This window comes from Cottoperca gobio, chromosome 18 (genome assembly GCF_900634415.1).
Source record: "Cottoperca gobio chromosome 18, fCotGob3.1, whole genome shotgun sequence".
Taxonomy (NCBI): Eukaryota; Metazoa; Chordata; class Actinopteri; order Perciformes; family Bovichtidae; genus Cottoperca; species Cottoperca gobio.
Genome location: NC_041372.1, coordinates 837,619 through 858,634, shown reverse-complemented (window position 1 = coordinate 858,634; position 21,016 = coordinate 837,619). Strand labels below are relative to the sequence as shown.

At 46.4% G+C, this 21,016-nt stretch overlaps 1 protein-coding gene across 1 annotated transcript in view; it reads left to right on the top strand.

Moving 5' to 3' along the window:
• The window catches only part of LOC115023606 (ATP-binding cassette sub-family A member 1), a 148,416-nt gene that overhangs the window by 93,176 nt on the left and 34,224 nt on the right, over window positions 1-21,016 (top strand). Inside the window, 9 exon segments of the mRNA XM_075074151.1 lie at window positions 1,917-2,015; window positions 2,723-2,912; window positions 9,573-9,667; window positions 9,971-10,076; window positions 13,329-13,403; window positions 15,152-15,321; window positions 18,263-18,440; window positions 19,605-19,720; window positions 20,005-20,149. Of these exon segments, the coding sequence (XP_074930252.1) occupies window positions 1,917-2,015; window positions 2,723-2,912; window positions 9,573-9,667; window positions 9,971-10,076; window positions 13,329-13,403; window positions 15,152-15,321; window positions 18,263-18,440; window positions 19,605-19,720; window positions 20,005-20,149 (1,174 nt within the window).

Here is a 21,016-nt window from a genome sequence, read left to right as displayed (position 1 = left end):
ATTGAGTTTTCTTGGGAGGTCCTGTGAAGGGTTCTTGTGGGAGACATTCCCTCTGGCCAATTACTAAATATTGTCTTTTCTCCTGAGTGACTGCGGAGCAGCCTGATGAGGACGCTGTCATTAGACGTCGTGGTTCATTCAGAGGAGCATTGCAGCACGATATGCATCGTAGACAAAGATCCACTTGAGAGAGAATGAAGCGATTGAACTGCTCACTTTGGAAATAATGTCCATCAGATTCCCTCTGGGTTTGTACTTTTCTGTTCGTTTAATTTGAGTTTTAGAAATGAAATGATGAAAGCAAAGTTTATTCTCCAAAGGGCGTATCCCTGTAATGTAAGGCAGCCTCACTTCTGTGATCTTTCATGTGGACCAGATGAACCATTCATTAGTTCCACTGTTTCTGTGTATATGCACAAGTCTTCATTTTGGATCTGTCCAATAGTTTTATTACCTCCAATAACGTGCTAACCCAGCCATTGTTAATTGTAAAACAGATGGCTGCACATAATCCATTTTTACTATCGGACCACTTGAATTGCGCTCAGTGGTGGCCGAGGAAATGACCGTGCGACCTTCATGGAGACGCCTCCAAATGAGACAATGAACACTGTATTAATCCAAATGGCTGGCTGGGCTGCGGCCATCGCTGGCAGAAAGCCATCACGATGGTCTTTATGAAACACAGTGTTTTAACTCCCCCTGGTACCCTTAAGATAAAGGGCAGAGTGTGTGTGCTTAGTAATGAGAATGAAATTGGAATGGGGAGATTGTTTAACTGAGACACAGGACGGATGATAACGAAAAGCTGAGCCCGCACTGTACACAGAATCCTGAGCAGGCTCATGTTGGGTATCAGGACGCAGCTGGACTTCAACTCTGCAGAAGAACTCTGCAGCACTCGCTGTACAGTCGATGCTGTTTGCACAACTCAAAGCGAAGAGTTGGTAAACTCAATGATTTCTCTCTCACACTTGATTAAGCGGCATGCGGCACCGCTATCGAGTATTTACCTGCAAGCAGCACATGAGATTCCCTCGATGTCGAGCTACATCCCAGATTAATGATCATCTGAGCTCCTGTGTTTTGCCAACGTGGAAGACGGATGAGCTTGTGAACACACATGAGCTTGTGTTTAGTCCTAAACGTAGTTAAAGACATTCTTGTTCCTCATGTTTGGACTGAACTGTCCCTTTACCTGAAATGATTCTTCTGGCTCGATATTTCAGGACCTGTAATCTCAAATAATCCTCGCTGTCCAATGTGACAAAAACCAAACCCAGAGCGGAGTGAGACGGAGCTTAGCCTGCGCCACCTTTCTGTAAAGTCAGCTCTTATTGACGTCTTCTCCTTCTGACACAACCTTAAAGGTGTCTGACACATCAAGCATTTAGATGTTACCGAGGTCCAGGTCATTCTGGGAATGGATTTAAAATGGAGTCCTGGATGGTAGTGTATCATCATTGGATTATAGATGGTCGGCGATCACTCGTCGTGACCACCAGGACCTTGGCGAGTATTTCACGAGTGAATGTCTGGAGCGTTAATTCCACTTTAAATCCGGCCGGGGGTCGTCTTCCCGCCCTTGAACCAATCAATACTACAAAACGGTTTCACTGCTTTGCACAAAGTGTACAAGGAGTTTGTGTTGGTGTACAACGATAAACACAAGTCAGGAGACATCATCTAAAATCTAAACCTAAATTCCCTTTGACATTTATAGCTTCAGCAGAAATCGCTCTTTGGACTTTGATTTAACACACAAATGACTTTTTATTGCCATTTTGACAGAACGTCTGACACTAATGGCTTTAAGTGACGTGGACCCGCTGTGAGAGAGGGAATTAGAAAAAGCTTATTGCACACTAAAATGTTTGAATGCGTTCTCGTGTTGATTATATTCCTTGTATTCACAGTAATGATATGCCAGACAACGTGCAGGTGTCTAAGGTGGTGGACACGTTGGTGAACGAGCCTGGCTTCGGCACTCGCTGCATGAGCGGAGACCCAATACCGTAAGCTGTCATTTACAAGAAGCCAAAAGAATAGCGTTAGTTTGTGCACACACACACACACACACCAGACAGGACTTATACATCGCTAACGTGTGTGTGTGTGTGTGTGTGTGTGTGTGTGTGTGTGTGTTGGCGACGGGTCACATACAAACAAACATTCTGAGCTGCATAAGTAGAACAAGCTGTACAAAAGTAACAGGGCATTGGAAAGGACTTCTCTGCATCATTATGAAATACATTTCAAGAACAAATCACAAGCGCTCTTGATGATCCTGATCAGAATGCGTTGAAGGATGTTTTAATTCATTCATGTATTAGTTGTGACTCATGTTACTCAGGTGGCAGACAGTGAATATAATAGAGCAAAAATCGTTAAAGTAATTTTTCATGGTAAAGAAATGTTGTTTTCAGCCTCAAATATGGAGGTTTGCTGCTTTCCTCTGTTTTATATCTTAATAAAGTGACAGAACAAGACTTTTAAAGACGTCAACTTGGACTTTGAGAAACTGAGACGGACATTTTTCACTATTTTCTGACATTTTATAAAACCAAACGATCTAGAAAATGATTGTCAGATTGAGATAATGATAGTTGCAGCCCTACAATATCGTGCCTGTAATATCTCAATGCTCTCCTAATTGTCCCCCGAACAGGAGGATATCGTGTAAGTGTTGCAGATGTGGTTCTAACTTCCTGTTTCCTTGTAGGATGCTTCCATGTTCCTCTCAAGGATCTGATTGGTTCACTCCGCCCGTGGATCAGTCCGTCACTGACATCTTCCTCAACGGGAACTGGAGCATGTCGGACCCCTCCCCCTCCTGTCAGTGCAGCACGCCTAAACGGACCCTCATGTTACCCGACTGTCCGCCTGGTGCCGGCGGGCTGCCCCCCCCTCAGGTTCGTCTCTCACTCTCGATGAGCTGGCCTTGTAGAAGTTAGAGCCCCCGTTGTGGAGCTTTAAGGAGACACGCGACTAAACTAATATAGCTCTCCTGAAACTTGTTCTTAAATGTTATGTTTACAGTCATATCAGGCTGTGAAGGACATGTGAACAAAGCCCTCTGTACAAAGCTTGAGAATATAGAGAGGCATGAAAGTGGAAGGTTTGGTGTATGTAAGTGCTACTGAAGGGGAGATTTCTGGCTCCTTTAGAGAAAACATCCTTTAAAGATATGTATTGTAAATTTCATACGTTTCGTACAACATGGACGCAAAATAGTCAAAACTCTGCCTGCAGTGTCTCTGCACTGCTCGTGACGTGTGTGTCACAGTGGGATGTGTACGGCACAGTGCACGGTCCAAGTGTAAAAGAAATAAGAAATCAATCAATGACACAACAGTACATAAGAAATGCTTATCATGGAAGCTTTTGGCGAGCGGTCTGAAAGTCCCAGTCAGCATCATTTTGATTTGAAAATGTAAAGGTACTTATTAACAAGGAATCTGCATTGCATTGCAAAATGTAAATCAGCCTTTTGTGCTGCCTCCCTTTTGTGAACTAGCATGCACGCAGGAAAGTAGGGCGAGAAGGAAATCTAATGAGAATCCAGCGAGTTGACCGCTGCCAGGGATTCAGCTCGGTCCCCACACTTACATCCATAGTGTGTCCTTTAATCTTACACGTTAATGTCAACCTTTCACCCTCGTGGCACCTTTTAATGTCCACGTTCACCTTTTTCTGCTCACATTACGAGTCCCGGGAGGCTGGAAGTCAATACCCATCCTTTATAGGCCATTGCTTCAATATATACGAATGCAACACATGAAGAGACTTGATCCAGGCCGGATGGATGGTGAGAGACCCCGCCCGTCTGCTGACTCCACCACTCACCATTAAGAGAGCAGGAAGAAAAGGAAGAAGCTCATCTCCCAATGATGACGAGAAATCTGTGCTTGAGAGGGACGAGAGGGACGAGAGGGCTGCCACCTCCCCTCCCACGGGCTTTTTTTTAGACAGGGCTTTGTCTGTTTACTCAGGCTTTGTGGCATGTGCCTGCATGTGTTGTGATGGTTGAGAATTGGTTTGTGGTGTTTCACTCCGGCTGAAGGGAAGAAGCGAGCGGGGGTGTTCTGCTGTGTGATGCATGAGATTTGGCAGCAGAACAGCATCGCATTTACAAGACAGATAATTCACATTTTTGAACTTTCGGCTTCATTTTCATACAGACTCTGCCGATTGATCCTGCGGGATGCAGCTGGTGTGCTGCCTGTGGTGAGAGTAATGCTGCAGGTTGGAGCGCTTCCTCTTCACATGCAGTGTCCTGCCACACAAACTGCTGGTGATCAGAATCATAACATATTGTCAAACTAAATAGTATTTCTTGAAATTATTTCAAGAGCTTTCAGTCGACACTTTGGGACAAGAGGCGACGGCTTCTCTGTGAATGTTGATTTATAAATAAGATGAACGTTGTGTGCTGGTGGACAGCTCCAGTATAATCCGATTCCAGAAGTGGGAGGCTGGTGCAGCAGAACCTGTGTGTGTGCAGGTTGGTGTGAAACTACATATGAGCAACACAGTGTGACGCATAAACATGTGGCAGGTGTTTTATAAACATGAACCCTGAATCCTAACTTTTCAAAAGATGCAGACATGTCAAATATCAATAACATCTCCATGACATGCCCCATGTGCCCACATCCCCCTGATGAACTTTTTCATCATAGACTTGTGAGTTCCTTCTCTGAATATCACCCCCCCCCCCCCTCCCCTCCCGAGCTCCTTTTGATCTAATACGTCGTAGTAACATATAATAATAATTAATAATTGATGTAGGAGATGTGATGTTGGAAGGGCAGATGAGACCTCTATGAAGAAGAAGTGAATGCCCCCCCCACCCCTGTCATATCTCTGCTGAGTCCTGCTGTGTGCTCCTTGCTGTGACAGGATCACGCAGGCCACTTTAAAGCAGCAACTGTGCAGGTATCATGTTATAGGATGATTGTTGAGACAGTTAAACAAGAGCCGTGCCCTTTGTGTAACCTTTCCTCTTCCCCTGACGGTCGGCCCGGGCTTATGACAGCACTGTCACAGCGTTCCCCGTTTGTTGACTTGTATCTTTGTGGTGCCGTGCGAGGCCGTCCGGGTCTTTCTGTCTCTTTTCTCTCTTCCAGCAGACTCACGTATTCTTTCATCAAGCTGCTTCTCAGCCTCAATCTCTTTATTTTTTGAATTGCTACCACTTTGCTACTTTTCTGGATTTCTGCTGTATTGTTGTGTTTTGTGTGTAGCCGGCGCTTCTTTTAGTTCACATAGCATCAATGAAAAGACCGTTTACAAAGCACGATTCTTTCCTACATCTCGTTACCTTCGCTTGCATCATTTCTCCCTTATTTACGACATCTTATTATGTTCCAATCCACATCCTGTAAAAAGGATAATAAATGGACTGTAATTTTGCATGGAAACAACCTTGAGCACATTGAGTTATTATCATGCAACAGGATTATTGCCAGTCATCTCCCACCGTGCGCTACAAAAACTAAAACATGAGGATCACAAGCTGCTACAAGAGGAGAGCATTCATATGCAACACACACACTGTTCACTTAACGCTCACGTTTCTCTGTTCATCAGCTCCTCTGTGCATAATGAGCCACTTTATTTATTTGGCAGGGGTCAGTCTTTGTAATGCAGCGAGCTCTGCCGCCTTTTATTTCATCATCTGAAACTGCAGACTTGTACCACAGGGAGTGTGTGAGTTCTGGGGGAAAGATACTAATACGATGTGATTATGATGTGAAAAGGTTGACCGGGGGGGTCTTTTTCTCAAAGTGAGAAGACCCCAGCGCATTAGTCTAATTTCTTAATAAATAACAATGAATGAAAGTGTAACTGTGTACAATAACCTCCCTGCTGCTAACTGCACGCCACCAGAGGGCCATCAGCCAGAGTCTGAATGTAGTGCAGTGCTTAAGGTCATGACACATATTTACTGTTGTGTAGTGTGTCAGGCTCACAGTGTCTGCACACAGAACACACTTTGCTGATTGAGCCGTTGCTAAATATAATACATATTGTGACAGATATGCGACATGCAACATGTGCACTTATCGTCATTGCTGCTTTGCTTACCTGGAGAGAGTGAATGCATGTCCGAGCGGAGCCCCCCCACGTCGTGAGGATGTTCCCTTTGACCTGAAAGCTTCCCCTGCTGAATAAATCATGACGAAGCTGCACAACACTTTCCTTTTGTTATCTTTTATCTGCCCATCCTCCGAATATGCCCTTGAGAGACCAAAGAAAAGACGAGAGAGAAACTCTCCACGGGAGGTTCTGTGAAATCATTGTTTCCATGGAAATGGCAGCAACAGCAAACCCACTATCAATTCTGAGGTATTGACTCTCGTTCACTGGTGATATTTAACCTTCATAGATGAATAGGCCGTCATGCATGCAGAGGAATTGATAAAGCCGCCACGTTCAGCGAATTACGATTGATGTCTTTATCATTTGGAGACTGGCAACAACAGCTTCTTGCAAAGTACTCTGCCTGGACTCATCTGCACGGACTCATCTGCCCGGACTCATCTGCCCGGACTCATCTGCCCGGACTCATCTTCCCGGACTCATCTGCCCGGACTCATCTGCCCGGACTCATCTGCACGGACTCATCTGCACGGACTCATCTGCACGGACTCATCTGCCTGGACTCATCTGCACGGACTCATCTGCCTGGACTCATCTGCCCGGACTCATCTGCATGGACTCATCTTCCCGGACTCATCTGCCCGGACTCATCTTCCCGGACTCATCTGCCCGGACTCATCTGCCCGGACTCATCTGCCCGGACTCATCTGCATGGACTCATCTTCCCGGACTCATCTGCCCGGACTCATCTTCCCGGACTCATCTGCCCGGACTCATCTGCCCGGACTCATCTGCCCGGACTCATCTGCACGGACTCATCTGCACGGACTCATCTGCACGGACTCATCTGCCTGGACTCATCTGCACGGACTCATCTGCACGGACTCATCTGCCCGGACTCATCTGCCCGGACTCATCTGCACGGACTCATCTGCCCGGACTCATCTGCCCGGACTCATCTGCACGGACTCATCTGCACGGACTCATCTGCCTGGACTCATCTGCACGGACTCATCTGCCTGGACTCATCTGCACGGACTCATCTGCACGGACTCATCTGCACGGACTCATCTGCCCGACCTCATCTGCCCGACCTCATCTGCCCGGACTCATCTGCATGGACTCATCTGCCCGGACTCATCTGCCCGGACTCATCTGCATGGACTCATCTGCATGGACTCATCTGCCCGGACTCATCTGCATGGACTCATCTGCCCGGACTCATCTGCCCGGACTCATCTGCATGGACTCATCTGCCCGGACTCATCTGCCCGGACTCATCTGCATGGACTCATCTGCCCGGACTCATCTGCACGGACTCATCTGCACGGACTCATCTGCACGGACTCATCTGCACGGACTCATCTGCCCGGACTCATCTGCATATTGAAGCTGGGCATCAGCTTACCATTTGTGAGATTCTGTATGGGAAAATAAACAGCATTATCTACTTTAGTTTGTTGGTTTGAGGGGGAAACTGCCTGAACAGTAAGCACGTCTTTTCAGTATCTGTTTCCCCTTTTAGAAAAGAAAGGGATGATAGTATGAAGCAGAATAATCCCAAAGCTTTTGTTCACTTCTGTGTGGCCTTCATTTGAATTCAAAGCAGAAACCCCGCCTGGTCTCTACAGAGCACGTTCTCCCACAACCACACTGCACTTAGAGGGAAACGTTTCACAAATGCATTTCTAATCAGAGTCCGCAGAGGTCGCGGGGGACGGACGGATGTTCTATTTTAATTGACATCCTTCGGTTAAAGAACGTTCTTTAACAGCAGCATAACGTTTTTCTAAACCAGTATCTTTGTTTTGTTCACAACATTGCTGTGTTTCAAACATCGACTGAGAGACGCACTGAGGTGCAGTTTAGTTGAACGCACTTTTAAGGGAGACAGAGCTGAACCAGCAGCGCTGACATGTTATTCCTATTATATGTTATTAATAAATCATATGTGTAAGCTTTGCATGTGAGCGCAGGTCTGGTCTCCAACAACAGCTGTTGGCACAGAATGAATCCAGCTAACCGCAGATCAGCTCCATCCTCAGCCTGCGAAACAACAGGCTGACACATCCTTTCTCTGCTCCGCCTGCTGATTTGTCACTTTGACTCCCAACACTCGCGGATCCATTTTAGTGTAAAACGAGCTGTCCAGAGCCAGCCTCTCAAAGGAGCCAAGAGATGTTCGCTAACAAAGCAGAAAGGTCACTGAATTGTGAGGTGAGGCAAATGTTGGATGAGGCAGTGCCTCCCTTTTGTTGAGCTGAACCGAACAGGGGGAAATCTGTCAGCGGGCAACTCAATCTCTCCTGATCCGGGAAAGCTGCAGCGGTTCTTTGTTAGTAACTGCAGCCACAGATTCCCACTCCAGCTATTATCCAATGGTGTTGTTTGGCTCGCGCTACAAACATGTTGTAATGAGTTGAGTAACACACAAACACTCTGCACGAGAGGTTAACCTGATCATCATTGAGAAGTCACAGGACAAGTGAGCGGCTTTAATTATGGAAGATTCTGCTTTCCCCCCCCCCACTGTGCTTTTCTTTGTACCTTGGAGGTAAAGCATGGATACAAACAGAGGCAGGATTAACACAGCCTCTTATGTCTGCGCTGCTCCAGTACACCAGCTCTCTCAACACATTTGATTACTCCGTAGTTTACACTTCCCTCACCCTGTTTGTTTCCCAGCTCTCAAGCTCTCACTGTTGTGAAGAACGCCGTGCAGAATGCCGAGCGCGCTGAAGCTCTTCACAGGTATCTCACAACCACGTAATGTTCCCATTTCAGTCTTTTTGATGGAGGATATGGACCAAGGCCAGAATAATTAGACTCGCACTGCTGTGTATAAACTCATTGTACACACAGCAGAGTGTAAAAGCTCTTAGTTTTGTTTGTTTCTGAGTTCCTGTGGCTTTTTGAAAGAGAAGCATGTTTGTTGAGAGATGAGCCAAGGTGTGTTCGCCTCCGTCCTCCTTATCTCAGCCAGATGAGTCCTCTTCCTCCCCCTGTTTGTCTATTCTCTTCTCTTTCCTCCTGTGTTTTTGTTTTTAATCTGACTTTTAATCTTTCTTTATTCTTCTCCTTCTCGTCTCCTTCTCGTCACTTCTATAAATCACAGAACAGCAGACATGTACTGTAAAACCAAACAGTGATTTATCTCTAAAGGGAGTTTCAGCAAAGAGATGCAAACCTCCAGCTGATCCAGAACATCTGCAACTCTATAGACATCTACTGAGACTCTGGGATGTCATGTATACAGATATGTGGTGTCTGTTCCTCATAAGGAAGTTGTCTGTGTTATTAAAATGCTAGAAGTGCATCTTCAAATACACATTTTTTCTGAGCACGTCCAGAAGTTTTATATCCGTCCGCAAGTAAAAGAGAAAGTTGTTTTGCATGAAAGTGGAACATTATCTTCAGTAACCTTGTGTATGTTTAGAATAACGCTTTATTTTGTCTTCTGTTTACAGCGGATCCAGAACACGACGGACACATTGTTGGATTTAAGTGGACGCAACGTGACGGACTTCTTGGTCAAGACTTTTGAACACTCGGGTAAAACGAGGTAAGCGAGTGTGGCTGTCGACTTGAATATGCTGCAGCGTGTTAGGCTTTATGAATGAGCTGCATTCACCTACAGACGAGTGACTTTCCTCAAAGAGATAAATTACTGCCTGCGCTGCTGTTCCACTTCACCTGTCATGTTACTGTAATAAAAACACTTTGAGCAAAACTGTCAGCGAGAGAAACCATTGATTAAAAAGGTTGACGTGTTTGTGTCCACAGTAATATCTGCTCCATGTGTCTTTGTGTGTGTCCTGGATGTTGCTCTTACCTCCACTTGAACCTCTCTTCTCTGTCGCTCCAGGTACGGAGGCATCTCTGTCGGAGCGCTCAACTCTCAGGTCCGTCTGAGCGAGGCAGCGATCGAAGTTTCATTCAGAGATCTCAAAGACCTCTTCAGTTCAGTTCAGGTATGTCAGAAAGATTGGCACAAAGTCAAACCCGTTGATACCACAGCATTATTCTTAGAGTTGAGTTTACCTGCGACACCAAGGACGGAAATCAAATCAGCAGGTCTTTAAATATGGCCTCGAATTTCCTCAGTTTCATACATCGGGAACAAATCCACAAACTGCTTCTCCAACAAGCTCATACAACCTTTTGCAGCATTACGTGTGAGTCATGGAGGCCGACGATGCTGTTTGCAGCACTAAATGTTTTGTGAGTGAAGAAGTGTTTCTGCTGTCAAGGCTTCCCTTTCAGCTCTTTGTTCGCTCAGCTTTGTATCTTGCAGGCAGGTGATGCTGTTTGTTGTGGACTTTTGGACTGTATTCTTGAACGATGGGGAAAAAAGAGGAATGAAAGCAAAGAGGGGACGAGGTTTAGATTTCTCATCCTGTGTCCATGGCAACAGGCTGTGATTGTCTGTGCATTGCTTAGAATAAATGGAGGAATGTGGGTCTACACTGCACAAAGAACACACACGTTCAGACACAATCCTGAAACTGCATGTTTCCTGAGCTACATCCCAGCTGCCCTCTGCTTGTATCTCTCTCTGCCTCAGTCCTCCACACACACACACACACACACACACACACACACACACACTCTCATTAACATTTCACATGTTTGGACGTTGAAACCTCTCTGAGATCAGCACATTGCTTTGGCCTCAGGCGTCTCCGGCCTCATCCTTACCCAGGCTCCCTTCTCTGTCTCCCGGTTCTGTGCACTAATGTGACTTTAATTCGTGCAGCAGCGATGATGTAACCCTAATGGCTGGGCATTAACCGTCCCAGCTCTGCATCCTGTGCTATTAAAGTGCTACACTGTCCTTGGGAGATGTCTGGCTCTCTTCTGCTCGGCAGGCATTGTGATGTGAGACTCTAACGGGAAGTAGCGTGCTTCTGCACTCTGAGCCACCTGCGCAGGGAAGAGCGCTCGGAAAGTTTTGTTTAATTGCATTTCCTGTGTCTCGCAGGTAGAATCGGGCTTCGCCGTTATAAGAGGTGACGGGAATGTTGAGAACAAAGAGCCCGTGTGCTGGAAACTGTAATTACAGATAAAATGCAGATCCCATTAATGTCGCCGCTGCTCCCTTTTCTTTCTCAGTGCTTCAATTATTTATATTATTCAGAGGAATAAACACACACACACACACACACAACACACACACACACACACACACACACACACACACACACACACACACAGACCATATGACCATCTGTAACACAGAGCACTTGACCACTGAACTGTGCAGCCTATTTTGGAATACAAGCCAAGAAAGTCAGCACACACTCGAGTGTCTTTATTGCTGTGTCGTTAGCCGTGGCACCGCCGGTCCCCTGGCCAAAGCAGCCTTGTCATTGTCCTTGAGTGGGGGGGAGTTGTGGAGGATTAGACCCAGGCAGCTGCTGGCCCACTTCTCATCTCGTTTCAGCCACGGCTAATCCTCAGTAAGGCCGCCTAATGGCACTGCCCGTCGCTGCATGGCACGGTGCAAACCGGAGCGAAGTAAACACAAAACACTTTAAAGATTCCCTCGCTCCTGCTGGAGAAGCATTACGGACAGGAGTGTTGTTGTGTACCCGGTGTCTGAATAGGTAATGTGTTGGAACAGAGGGGATGTTATTTAACAGAAATACTCCTGTCAGCGAGATGGGGAGGTTTCCTCCTCTTTCTCACGCTGATATGGGAAGAGATGAAGAGTTCATGCTGCGCAAAATGATGTGTAAACATTTTGTTATGCCAAAAGGCTTGATGTATGGAAGGAAAACTGAACACTCTGAATACATCCCTGAAATGCTTCCAAATGTCTGGGTGTGGTGAAGGATTGTGGGATATATGTACGTGTATATGTGCAGTGGTGTGATCTCCCCGGTCTCAGACAAGCACTTCACCTGGGCCCTCCTGCACTATGGGGACGTCTCTCTTGATTTCCCCCCGTCTCCCACCTTTTTCCCCAGTTGTCACATGCACTTTTCCTCCTCGCTCCCCTGCGAGAGCCCGATGAAGGCAGGGTCCAACAAGAGCGTCATTTGCATTTATATCACACATGTAATGTGTGCAGAGCTCTTATGTTCAGGCTGAACAGCATGGTATCAACATGCTGTCACCTCGAGGCTCCTTTCACCTGAAACATGAGCAGAGCACTTTGTGATGCCTCGACCTCTCCCCTCGCTCCTCACCCGTCTCCCCTCGCTCCTCACCCGTCTCCCCTCGCTCCTCACCAGTCTCCCCTCGCTCCTCACCCGTCTCCCCTCGCTCCTCACCCCCTCGCCTCACCCGTCTCCCCTCGCTCCTCACCCCCTCGCTCCTCACCAGTCTCCCCTCACTCCTCACCCTTCTCCCCTCGTTCCTCACCCCCTCGCGTCTCCCCTCGCTCCTCACCCGTCTCCCCTCGCTCCTCACCCTTCTCCCCTCGTTCCTCACCCCCTCGCGTCTTCCTTCGCTCCTCACCCATCTTCCCTCGCTCCTCACCCCTCCCCTCGCTCCTCACCCGTCTCCCCTCGCTCCTCACCCCCTCGCTCCTCACCCCCTCGCTCCTCACCCGTCTCCCCTCGCTCCTCACCCGTCTCCCCTCGCTCCTCACCCCCTCGCTCCTCACCCCGTCTCCCCTCGCTCCTCACCCCCTCGCTCCTCACCCGTCTCCCCTCGCTCCTCACCCCCTCGCTCCTCACCCCCTCGCTCCTCACCCTTCTCCCCTCGTTCCTCACCCGTCTCCCCTCGCTCCTCACCCCGTCTCCCCTCGCTCCTCACCCCCTCGCTCCTCACCCCCTCGCTCCTCACCCTTCTCTCCTCATTCCTCACCCGTCTCCCCTCGCTCCTCACCCCGTCTCCCCTCGCTCCTCACCCTGTCTCCCCTCGCTCCTCCCCCCGAGCAGACTGACTCTGTGGAAAGTAGTTAGTCTCCATGAACACTTCAGTATGATTGGTAAATTAGGTGGTGAGGATCTTTGTTCTCCTCTCATGACTCTGTGAATAATTTCTCCCTGTTTATTAAAACTGAAACGTCAAACGAGGAAGGAACTCGCACGCAGCCAAAATAAACGCGGGACACATTTCCCCCGGTCTGTGGGAAATAAGTGTCTCGGCGCTCCGGAAGTCTTAATTCTTGTCTCCCTCAGCTTCGTGTTTTGCATTTCAAAGAGCAGTGGTGGTTTTCCAAGTGTATCCAATTAAATCTCTTTTTTTTGTCTTGTTTTGCTCGTCTTCATCAGGATAATGTGACCGATCAGATCCTTCAGAAGGCTGAGGCGCTGCTGAAGAAGCTGGGAACCAGGGACAATGTGAAGGTAGGATGTGAATCACCAGCAGCCCTTGTTCTCCTTGTTGATCCCAATGAGAGGAAAGTTTGATGATCTCTGACGCACCTAAACACACTCACTTCATTATTATTATAGAGCCATACGTCCTAATGAACATGTTGCTGGTGTCAAACTTTTATAATTAAGACAGGAGACAGGTAAACGGTGCGTTATGAGCACATTGTTATAAAGTATAAAGATACGGAGGAACACTTCTTACTGTTTGCAGAGAAAGCTAAAGGCTGTGCAACGACTTCAAACACACTCAGAGCTCATTTAATAGTTTCAGTTGACTACACACATCCGTTACTTCAGTAAAAGTACACAACAATGTTTTCCTCCCGTAAAGGAAGAAGAGCAGACGACATGTTAAACTGACGCTTACACAGCTTCACACGCACAACGTTTAGCACAATGTTTGATCGGTCAGCATCACCCATCATCTACAAACAAAGGGATTATAATCCCACTGTTTCACACTGGATATAACAACACTTAGTTTAGATTATTTCTGACGGGTTCACACACTCATTTTACTTTTGTTTTACCTTTTAAGGTAAAATATTGTACACTTTTACACAAACCTCTGATCCTATGACTGTAACAATACATTTTATCCATGTGTCCTGTAGGTAGATTACAGTACATCTGTGATTAATGTTAATATTCTCACACTGAGACCAGAGTTCTGCTCCTCCCCAAAACAAATGTGACTGTTTCTACTCACATATTCTCTTCCCCCGTGCATTTAGCAGACAAGCATGCGCTCTTCATCCTTTACTCATCTTCAAATGACCTTTCAGAAACTACAGGGTGAAGAAAATACAATTTTGTGTGTGTGTGTGTGTGTGTGTGCTGGAGTTTCTCCACATCCTCCTCTGTGATGCAGTGTTGTGTTCACCATCCACTCTTAATTAGCGCTGCACTTTCAGCGGGTAGTCCTCCCTCACTCCCGCTCTCTTTCATCCTTTCTTTTTCTTCTCCACCCCAGCAGCCACACACTCGGAGTGTGTGCAGAAATGTTTTTACTCCGGCAGCCAGCACGCCACGTTGGGATTTGGCATTCGATGCAGGCCTTTATCTTTTTCAAAATGAAAAAGTAATGTTCGTCAGCTCGATTGCTGATTCTTTTAGATCAAGATGTTTGAGGGATCATCTGCCCCTCTCTCCCACGAGCACGACATTACCTCTCACTGTAATCAACACCCGACACAAAGACATGCTCACAAATACAGAAGGGCCCTTTCCATAAGTGAAAAAGGATAATGTGTGTGTCCGCTCTGTGATTTGGAACCGCGCCAACATTTCAAGGGTTCTTCCCATGATTCACCTTCTACCATGTGTTGTGATAATCAGGCCAGTAGCTTCTGTGTAACCCTGCTGACAGAAACACAACCTCTAGTGGAGGTCATACGTTATGTGAGCATGCACGGTAGACCGACACACACAATACTGGAATGTACATTTCCCTGCATGTTGCACCAGAATGCTGTTGGGGTTCGTATTGCTGCACACGACTCTGAAGAGCCCAAACAACATTTATTTGAGTAAACTGAGACGACACAGTCGTGCTAAAAGACAGCTCAGGTCCAAAAAGGAATATATGTTTTGTAAGCTGCATGTTAAATCTTTCTCCATTATTTATCCACAGCCAGATGAATCGCTGTAGTTGCTAGGAAACGTGTGAAAAGCCTCTGCGTGCTGCTCTGTGTTCACGCTTGTCTCCACCTCGGCAGGTGTGGTTCTACAACCAAGCATGGCACGGCATGGCGTCCTTCCTCAGTGTGGCCAACAACGCCATCCTGAGGGGAAATCTGCCGTTGGGACAGGATCCCCGCCGGTACGGCGTCTCCGTGTCCAACCACCCCCTCAACCTCACCAAGGAGCAGCTCTCCTATGTGGCCATGTGAGTCAACACACCAGACACATGCAGGTTGAAGAGATGGAAACATCCCAACGTGCATATAGAGTCAGCATTTCAAATGTAAATGTTCTGTACGGTTTACATCGCATGCTTAGAATTCAACATTTTGCTGCATTACATCTTTCTCTTGCTGAAAGACAGGATTTCAGATTTTCTGAGGCTGCATGATGAGCTGCAGAGCGGAGGAGAGAGTGACAGGGAGGCTGAAGCAGATAAAGCAGAGTGAGAGGGACGGAGCAGGGGAGTGGGAGAAGAGTAAGAGACAATACAATAGACAGATGAGGGATTTGTTTGCGTGTGCACAGATTTGGAGGATATAGCATTTTATTCTCATGCTTTATCCCGAGCTGGCAGCAGAGCAGCTCCCCGTGAGCGTTAGAGATTAATGACGTGCTCAATCACCACATATGGATCCAACTGCTCTGTGTGTGTATTGTTTAGTTTATTTTGAGCTGGTGTGTATTCCTCAACATTATCTGCTGTCGACTTTATGCATTTAGTTTGTTCAGAGTTTGTAATCAACGCCTGTTCAATGGACAGAAGTTAGAAAACATCCCGCTGCAGCGCCGTGACCACAACTCCTGGCTTTACAAAGGAATTGAGCTGCTGCTACCAATCACACCTCAGTAACAGTTTTATTCCTCAGCCAGGTATTTATGTAGTGACCAGGTGCAGCGGACAGCCCTGAGTTAGAGCGGGAGACTGCCGGGGTTAGGAGATCATTACGACGGCCTGCCTACAGTAGATCCAGGAGCAGCCTCTTCTCCTCTCGCCGCACTTTACGAACTGTGATCTCCAGATTATCTCGCACACTTCCTCATCGTTGAAGAGCTGTGCATGTTGCAGAGGAGACTTCTGGAGCAGATGAATCATGTTGGTTAATCTCCTCTTGGATCAGATGACAATGTGTCATGTGGAAAAGGAATGGTCACCCCCTACTCTGCAGCCTTGTAGCCTGGTTTTATTCCACTTTTACCACCCCACCCCCCCACGTTAGCGTCGTGTTCCCTCAGCAGGTTTCAGACTCCAGATGTGCAGCATCTGACTCTCCTTTAGTCCGCTCTACTACCAATTTCAATGCAAGTGTTTTGAGCCATAACATTGTGAAAGTATGCAGATGGATAGAAGATGCATACAGCCATCGATATCACCGGTCCGTTCGCCGAGCCCCCCGCCCTCTGTGCTTCATCACGAAGATGAGGCCTTCCAATTCCCTCCATCATCTTCACAAATGTCAGACTTGGGCAGCATTTCATTCTGCAGATACTGTGTATGAATAGCTTCTAAATTGCTCAGGAATATCAATTTCTCCTCTTCCACCCTGTTGAATTTAATGTCTAATTTGGTTACAATCAGCAAATTAATATAGTTTGTGCTTGGTGCACGCTGTCGGCAGAAAGTATCCATTTAAAACTCATATCTGGTTGAGCTGAATTAATTATAATATGCTTCTATCCAAGGTTGCTTCTCTGCATTATCTACATAATACCAGTGACAGCCCGCATGTTGTGCCAGGAGCTTGAGATTTGATAATTATCTGGTGCTTCCAGCCTCCCTCCACTTTCACATTGATGCCCTGCAGCCCTCGTCATTAAAACAACTTAAAGGAAAGCAATAGATCCTGTGAAGCTGAGCTCCCACTGCTCATCTTTATTGCTCCTCCATTATTAGTTAATTAGCAGATTGCTTGTCCTCTTCTTCACAGCAATTAGCCCGCTTCAAGCATTCAGGGTTAGTTCACAATACCCCTTCCTCCCCCCCCGACCACACAGCCCTGCAAACCTGTTGAGATGTGGGCCGGCACCCTCCACGCTAAATGATTCCATATTCATGTGTTGTAATTGCGTCTGGCTGGCGATGATAAATACAGTCATGTAGCCACATAGGGTAACTTATTGAAAATGCTAATTACACAGCAGGAAGTCATGTGAGGGTGACGTGGGGTTGAAAGAAAAGTCCACAGTTGTATCCGACGCTAAGTAAGGCGGAGCTTCGACGGCATAGATGAAGATACACGACAGTGAACGGGAAGGTCAACGTGTTGGTTTGTGAAGTGAAATGTGCTCGTCTGTCACCTGTTGACCAGCAGGAGCTCGCAGAGGAAGATGCTCCTGCAGACCACCTTTTTAAAAGCTTTCATTCTGGACAAACGGCGTCGTCAGTGCTTTCCATTAATTACAGGCTGTAGAGTATATGTTTAATGCATCCTGACATAAGTCATCAAGGGAATGTGTTTAAAGTATTACAGGAAATGAACCAAACGCTGCTTCAACATTCTTCAAAGTAGTTGAAGTGTCATCCAGACAGAAGCCACTTTTATTCACTCACACAGACTTTTCACTCTATTATTCTCACTGATTATTTATATATATATATATATATATATATATATACTCATGGTGAATGTGAATGCTGCGGTACAGACTCTTTGAATGTGAAGTGATCACACCGGAGCTTTAATCACTGTCATTGGAAGCAGGAGACCATTTCATTTAGATTTCAATTGAGTTAAGCTTCTGCATTTCATAGAAATATCTCCTCCTCCACTTGAAGTGGACAGTTTGATGCAGAGTGCACCGTACAGTACCCGAGGTGACATGTGAGCGTATGTAAAGCAAGGGATGGACCAGAGCTGCAGCCTCACAAAGATCATAAACCATTCATCATCATCTGCTACATTTTAACTCAACTATGCAGATTTCATATCATATTAAGTGAATATCTTTAGGGTCTGGAGTGACCGTTTAAAGACACCCTGGGACGGACATTTTAGAAAATGATCTGTGTTGGTTGCAGCCCGAGTTGTAATGAAATAAATGTTCTGTATGTTTTAGTCAAACTCCATCTTTAATCTCCTCTTCTGCAGGTTGTTCTGCTTCACACTAACAGCTCTCCACTTCCTGTTTGCTCTATTCAATCACAGGGCCACGACCTCCACTGACGTGGTGGTGTCCATCTGCGTTATCTTCGCCATGTCCTTCATCCCTGCCAGCTTTGTCCTCTTCCTCATCCAGGAGAGGGTGAACAAAGCCAAGCACCTGCAGTTTGTCAGCGGAGTGAACCCTACTGTGTACTGGGTGGCCAATTTTGCCTGGGACATGGTGCGTCCCAAATAATGTATTTACCGGCGTAATGAGCAGACAATGGTCTGGTATTAACAGTGTGTGTGTGTGTGTGTGTGTGGGGGGGGGGATATGAGACCGGTATAGTCATACTTTAGTAACAGTTTAATGGGTATATCAGTGCAATGTTTGGATTTAAAATGGTAATAACTTTACAATAAGGAGATAAAATATTTTGATGTTTTCACAATATTAAACGCGACTAATTCTTGGAAGTCTAAAATGGTAAAAAAAAAAACATATTATTATGCTGAAACTCATCCTCCTTTTGTTCCAAAGTTACACTGTAAACATGATCCCTTTAATGTTCTCACTTCACTCTGAACACGTTTGTTACTGTCTTGTAGATATTCTGCATTTCAAACTTCAAAGTAATGCCTTTTATGAGCCAACCTCACACAACACGAATGGATGATGTGGACACACACACACACACACACACACACACACACACACACATACCTCTGCAGGGCCCTGATTAACGGTGTGGCTGAGTTACATGCTGTAAAGAATGGACTGTAAGACTTCCAGGATGATGTGACTCATAAACACTTTCAGAGCCTTCGGCCTCGTTCCACCCCAGTTTTATAATCTACTGTACTATCCTGCAGATTTTTATCCCCCTCAGGCTGTATGTAAAAAAAAAAAAGCCCATCCACTGTAATTGATAATGTAGCTTTGACACTGCTGGCTTCTGGGAAAAAGCTTGAGCGGAGCTGCAGTTATTGGCCGGGGCGTAATTATCGACAGCGGCTGCCCCCGCTGGTTACACTCTACAGGCTTACTGGCAGTTTCCCTCAGGCATAATGGAAGTAAACATTTATCTTTACCTTTAGTAAAGGCATCAGGACGCTCATCATTACGGTGGAGAACAGCTGTCTGAGTGGAAGACTAATGTACCTCAGGAGCCAGCCGGGCGAGCCTGAAGCTCTGTGTGACGAAAAGCTCCTCAATACTTGTGTGACCTGTAAATAAACATGTGTCGTTACTGCAGCAGTGATTGTTCGTCTCCCAGCTGAAACCTTTACAACGTTTCTGTTGTCTCTGAGAAGGTTCTGTTACTCATAGTTAGGGACTTTAAAGGGGATGAAATAATATTATCTTCGCTGCTTATCCTGACTGCTTGTGTGTTTCTTCTGACAGTGTAACTACATCATCCCATGCTTGATTGTGATTGTGATCTTCCTGTGCTTCCAACAAAAAGCCTATGTTTCCCCTGCTAACCTGCCTGCGTTGATTCTGCTGCTCGTTCTGTACGGGTAAGTCCTTCCACAATACAACACTCAAAATAACTTCCTACACATAGATATCTACATACTGTGTAACTTTGAAATGCATTTAAGATGTTTATTATTGACGGGAGCAAACTTCAGTGTCGTCAGGAGAATCTCTTGAGAAGCTTCCAGACGCAGCGTCACGCAGACGTGGTTGTTGTTGCGTCGTTGTCTTTGAAAGCCGATATGTTAATGAGGTGTTACATGTAGAACGGGATCAGCTTCATCGTGAAGCGCACACTAAGTGTTTGACTGTGTGTTTCCTGTAGGTGGTCCATCACCCCCATGATGTACCCCGCCTCCTTCTTCTTCAGCGTGCCCAGCACAGCCTACGTGGTGCTGACCTGCGTCAACCTCTTCATCGGTATCAACGGCAGCATCGCCACCTTTGTGATGGAGCTCTTTGATGATGATGTAAGTGGCACACACACACATACTTTACATAAATCCTCAGCTTCAACACAGTTCCTGTGAAGCAGCAGACGTTCAGCTGCATACAGAATGTGTCGGGAGCTCTGGCAGAGGACGTGTGATGGACTTGAATGATAGAGAAACCCTGTCCGAAGCTGTGTGGGAGGAGTGTGCACCCACCTGCTGGAACTTAATATATCTCCTTTGTCCTCTCAAGGATTGTTCAGAGGAGTTACTTCCCTTATCTCTTTAAGGTTTAATCGTTTGGTGAGAACTTTCCTCATCCATCTTTCAGTGTTTAGTGTTTTCACTGCTTCAGTCTCAGGGGAATCGAAGGACAAAGACACGGACGACCTGCACAGGAGATGGAGAGCCTGGGAAGAGACAGAGTTGTTGATTGTCAGTCATTTTACTTTTGATTAGAATTTAAATCACATTTCATTAAGAACAGAAGCCTGACTACACTTTGTGTCACGGCTCGTACAGCCGCTGATTGAGACGATTATCTGCTTGTCTTCTGGAGTCTGCACGACTCTGATGATCCTCAGTCCTTGTCAACAGACACAATGTCGCTCCACGGTCTGATGCTTCCTCAGACTGAGCGTCATGTCGTCTGGAAGGCTCCGCCTCTGTGTTTCCTGTGGCGCCGCTCGGCTCGAGGATGTTTCCTGTCTGCTAACGAGGCTGCTTCGTTTGCATTGTGATTTCATTACCACCAACATTTATTATCAATCTGTATTTTTCAGCTGGCGAGTCTCCTCTCAAAGAACGTCGTTGTTGTCTCTGCTCTCCTTTTATTTATTGATACGGTGTTAGAGCAGCATATTACTCATAAAGGCTGCCATTGGTAATAATTTAATGGACAGCATG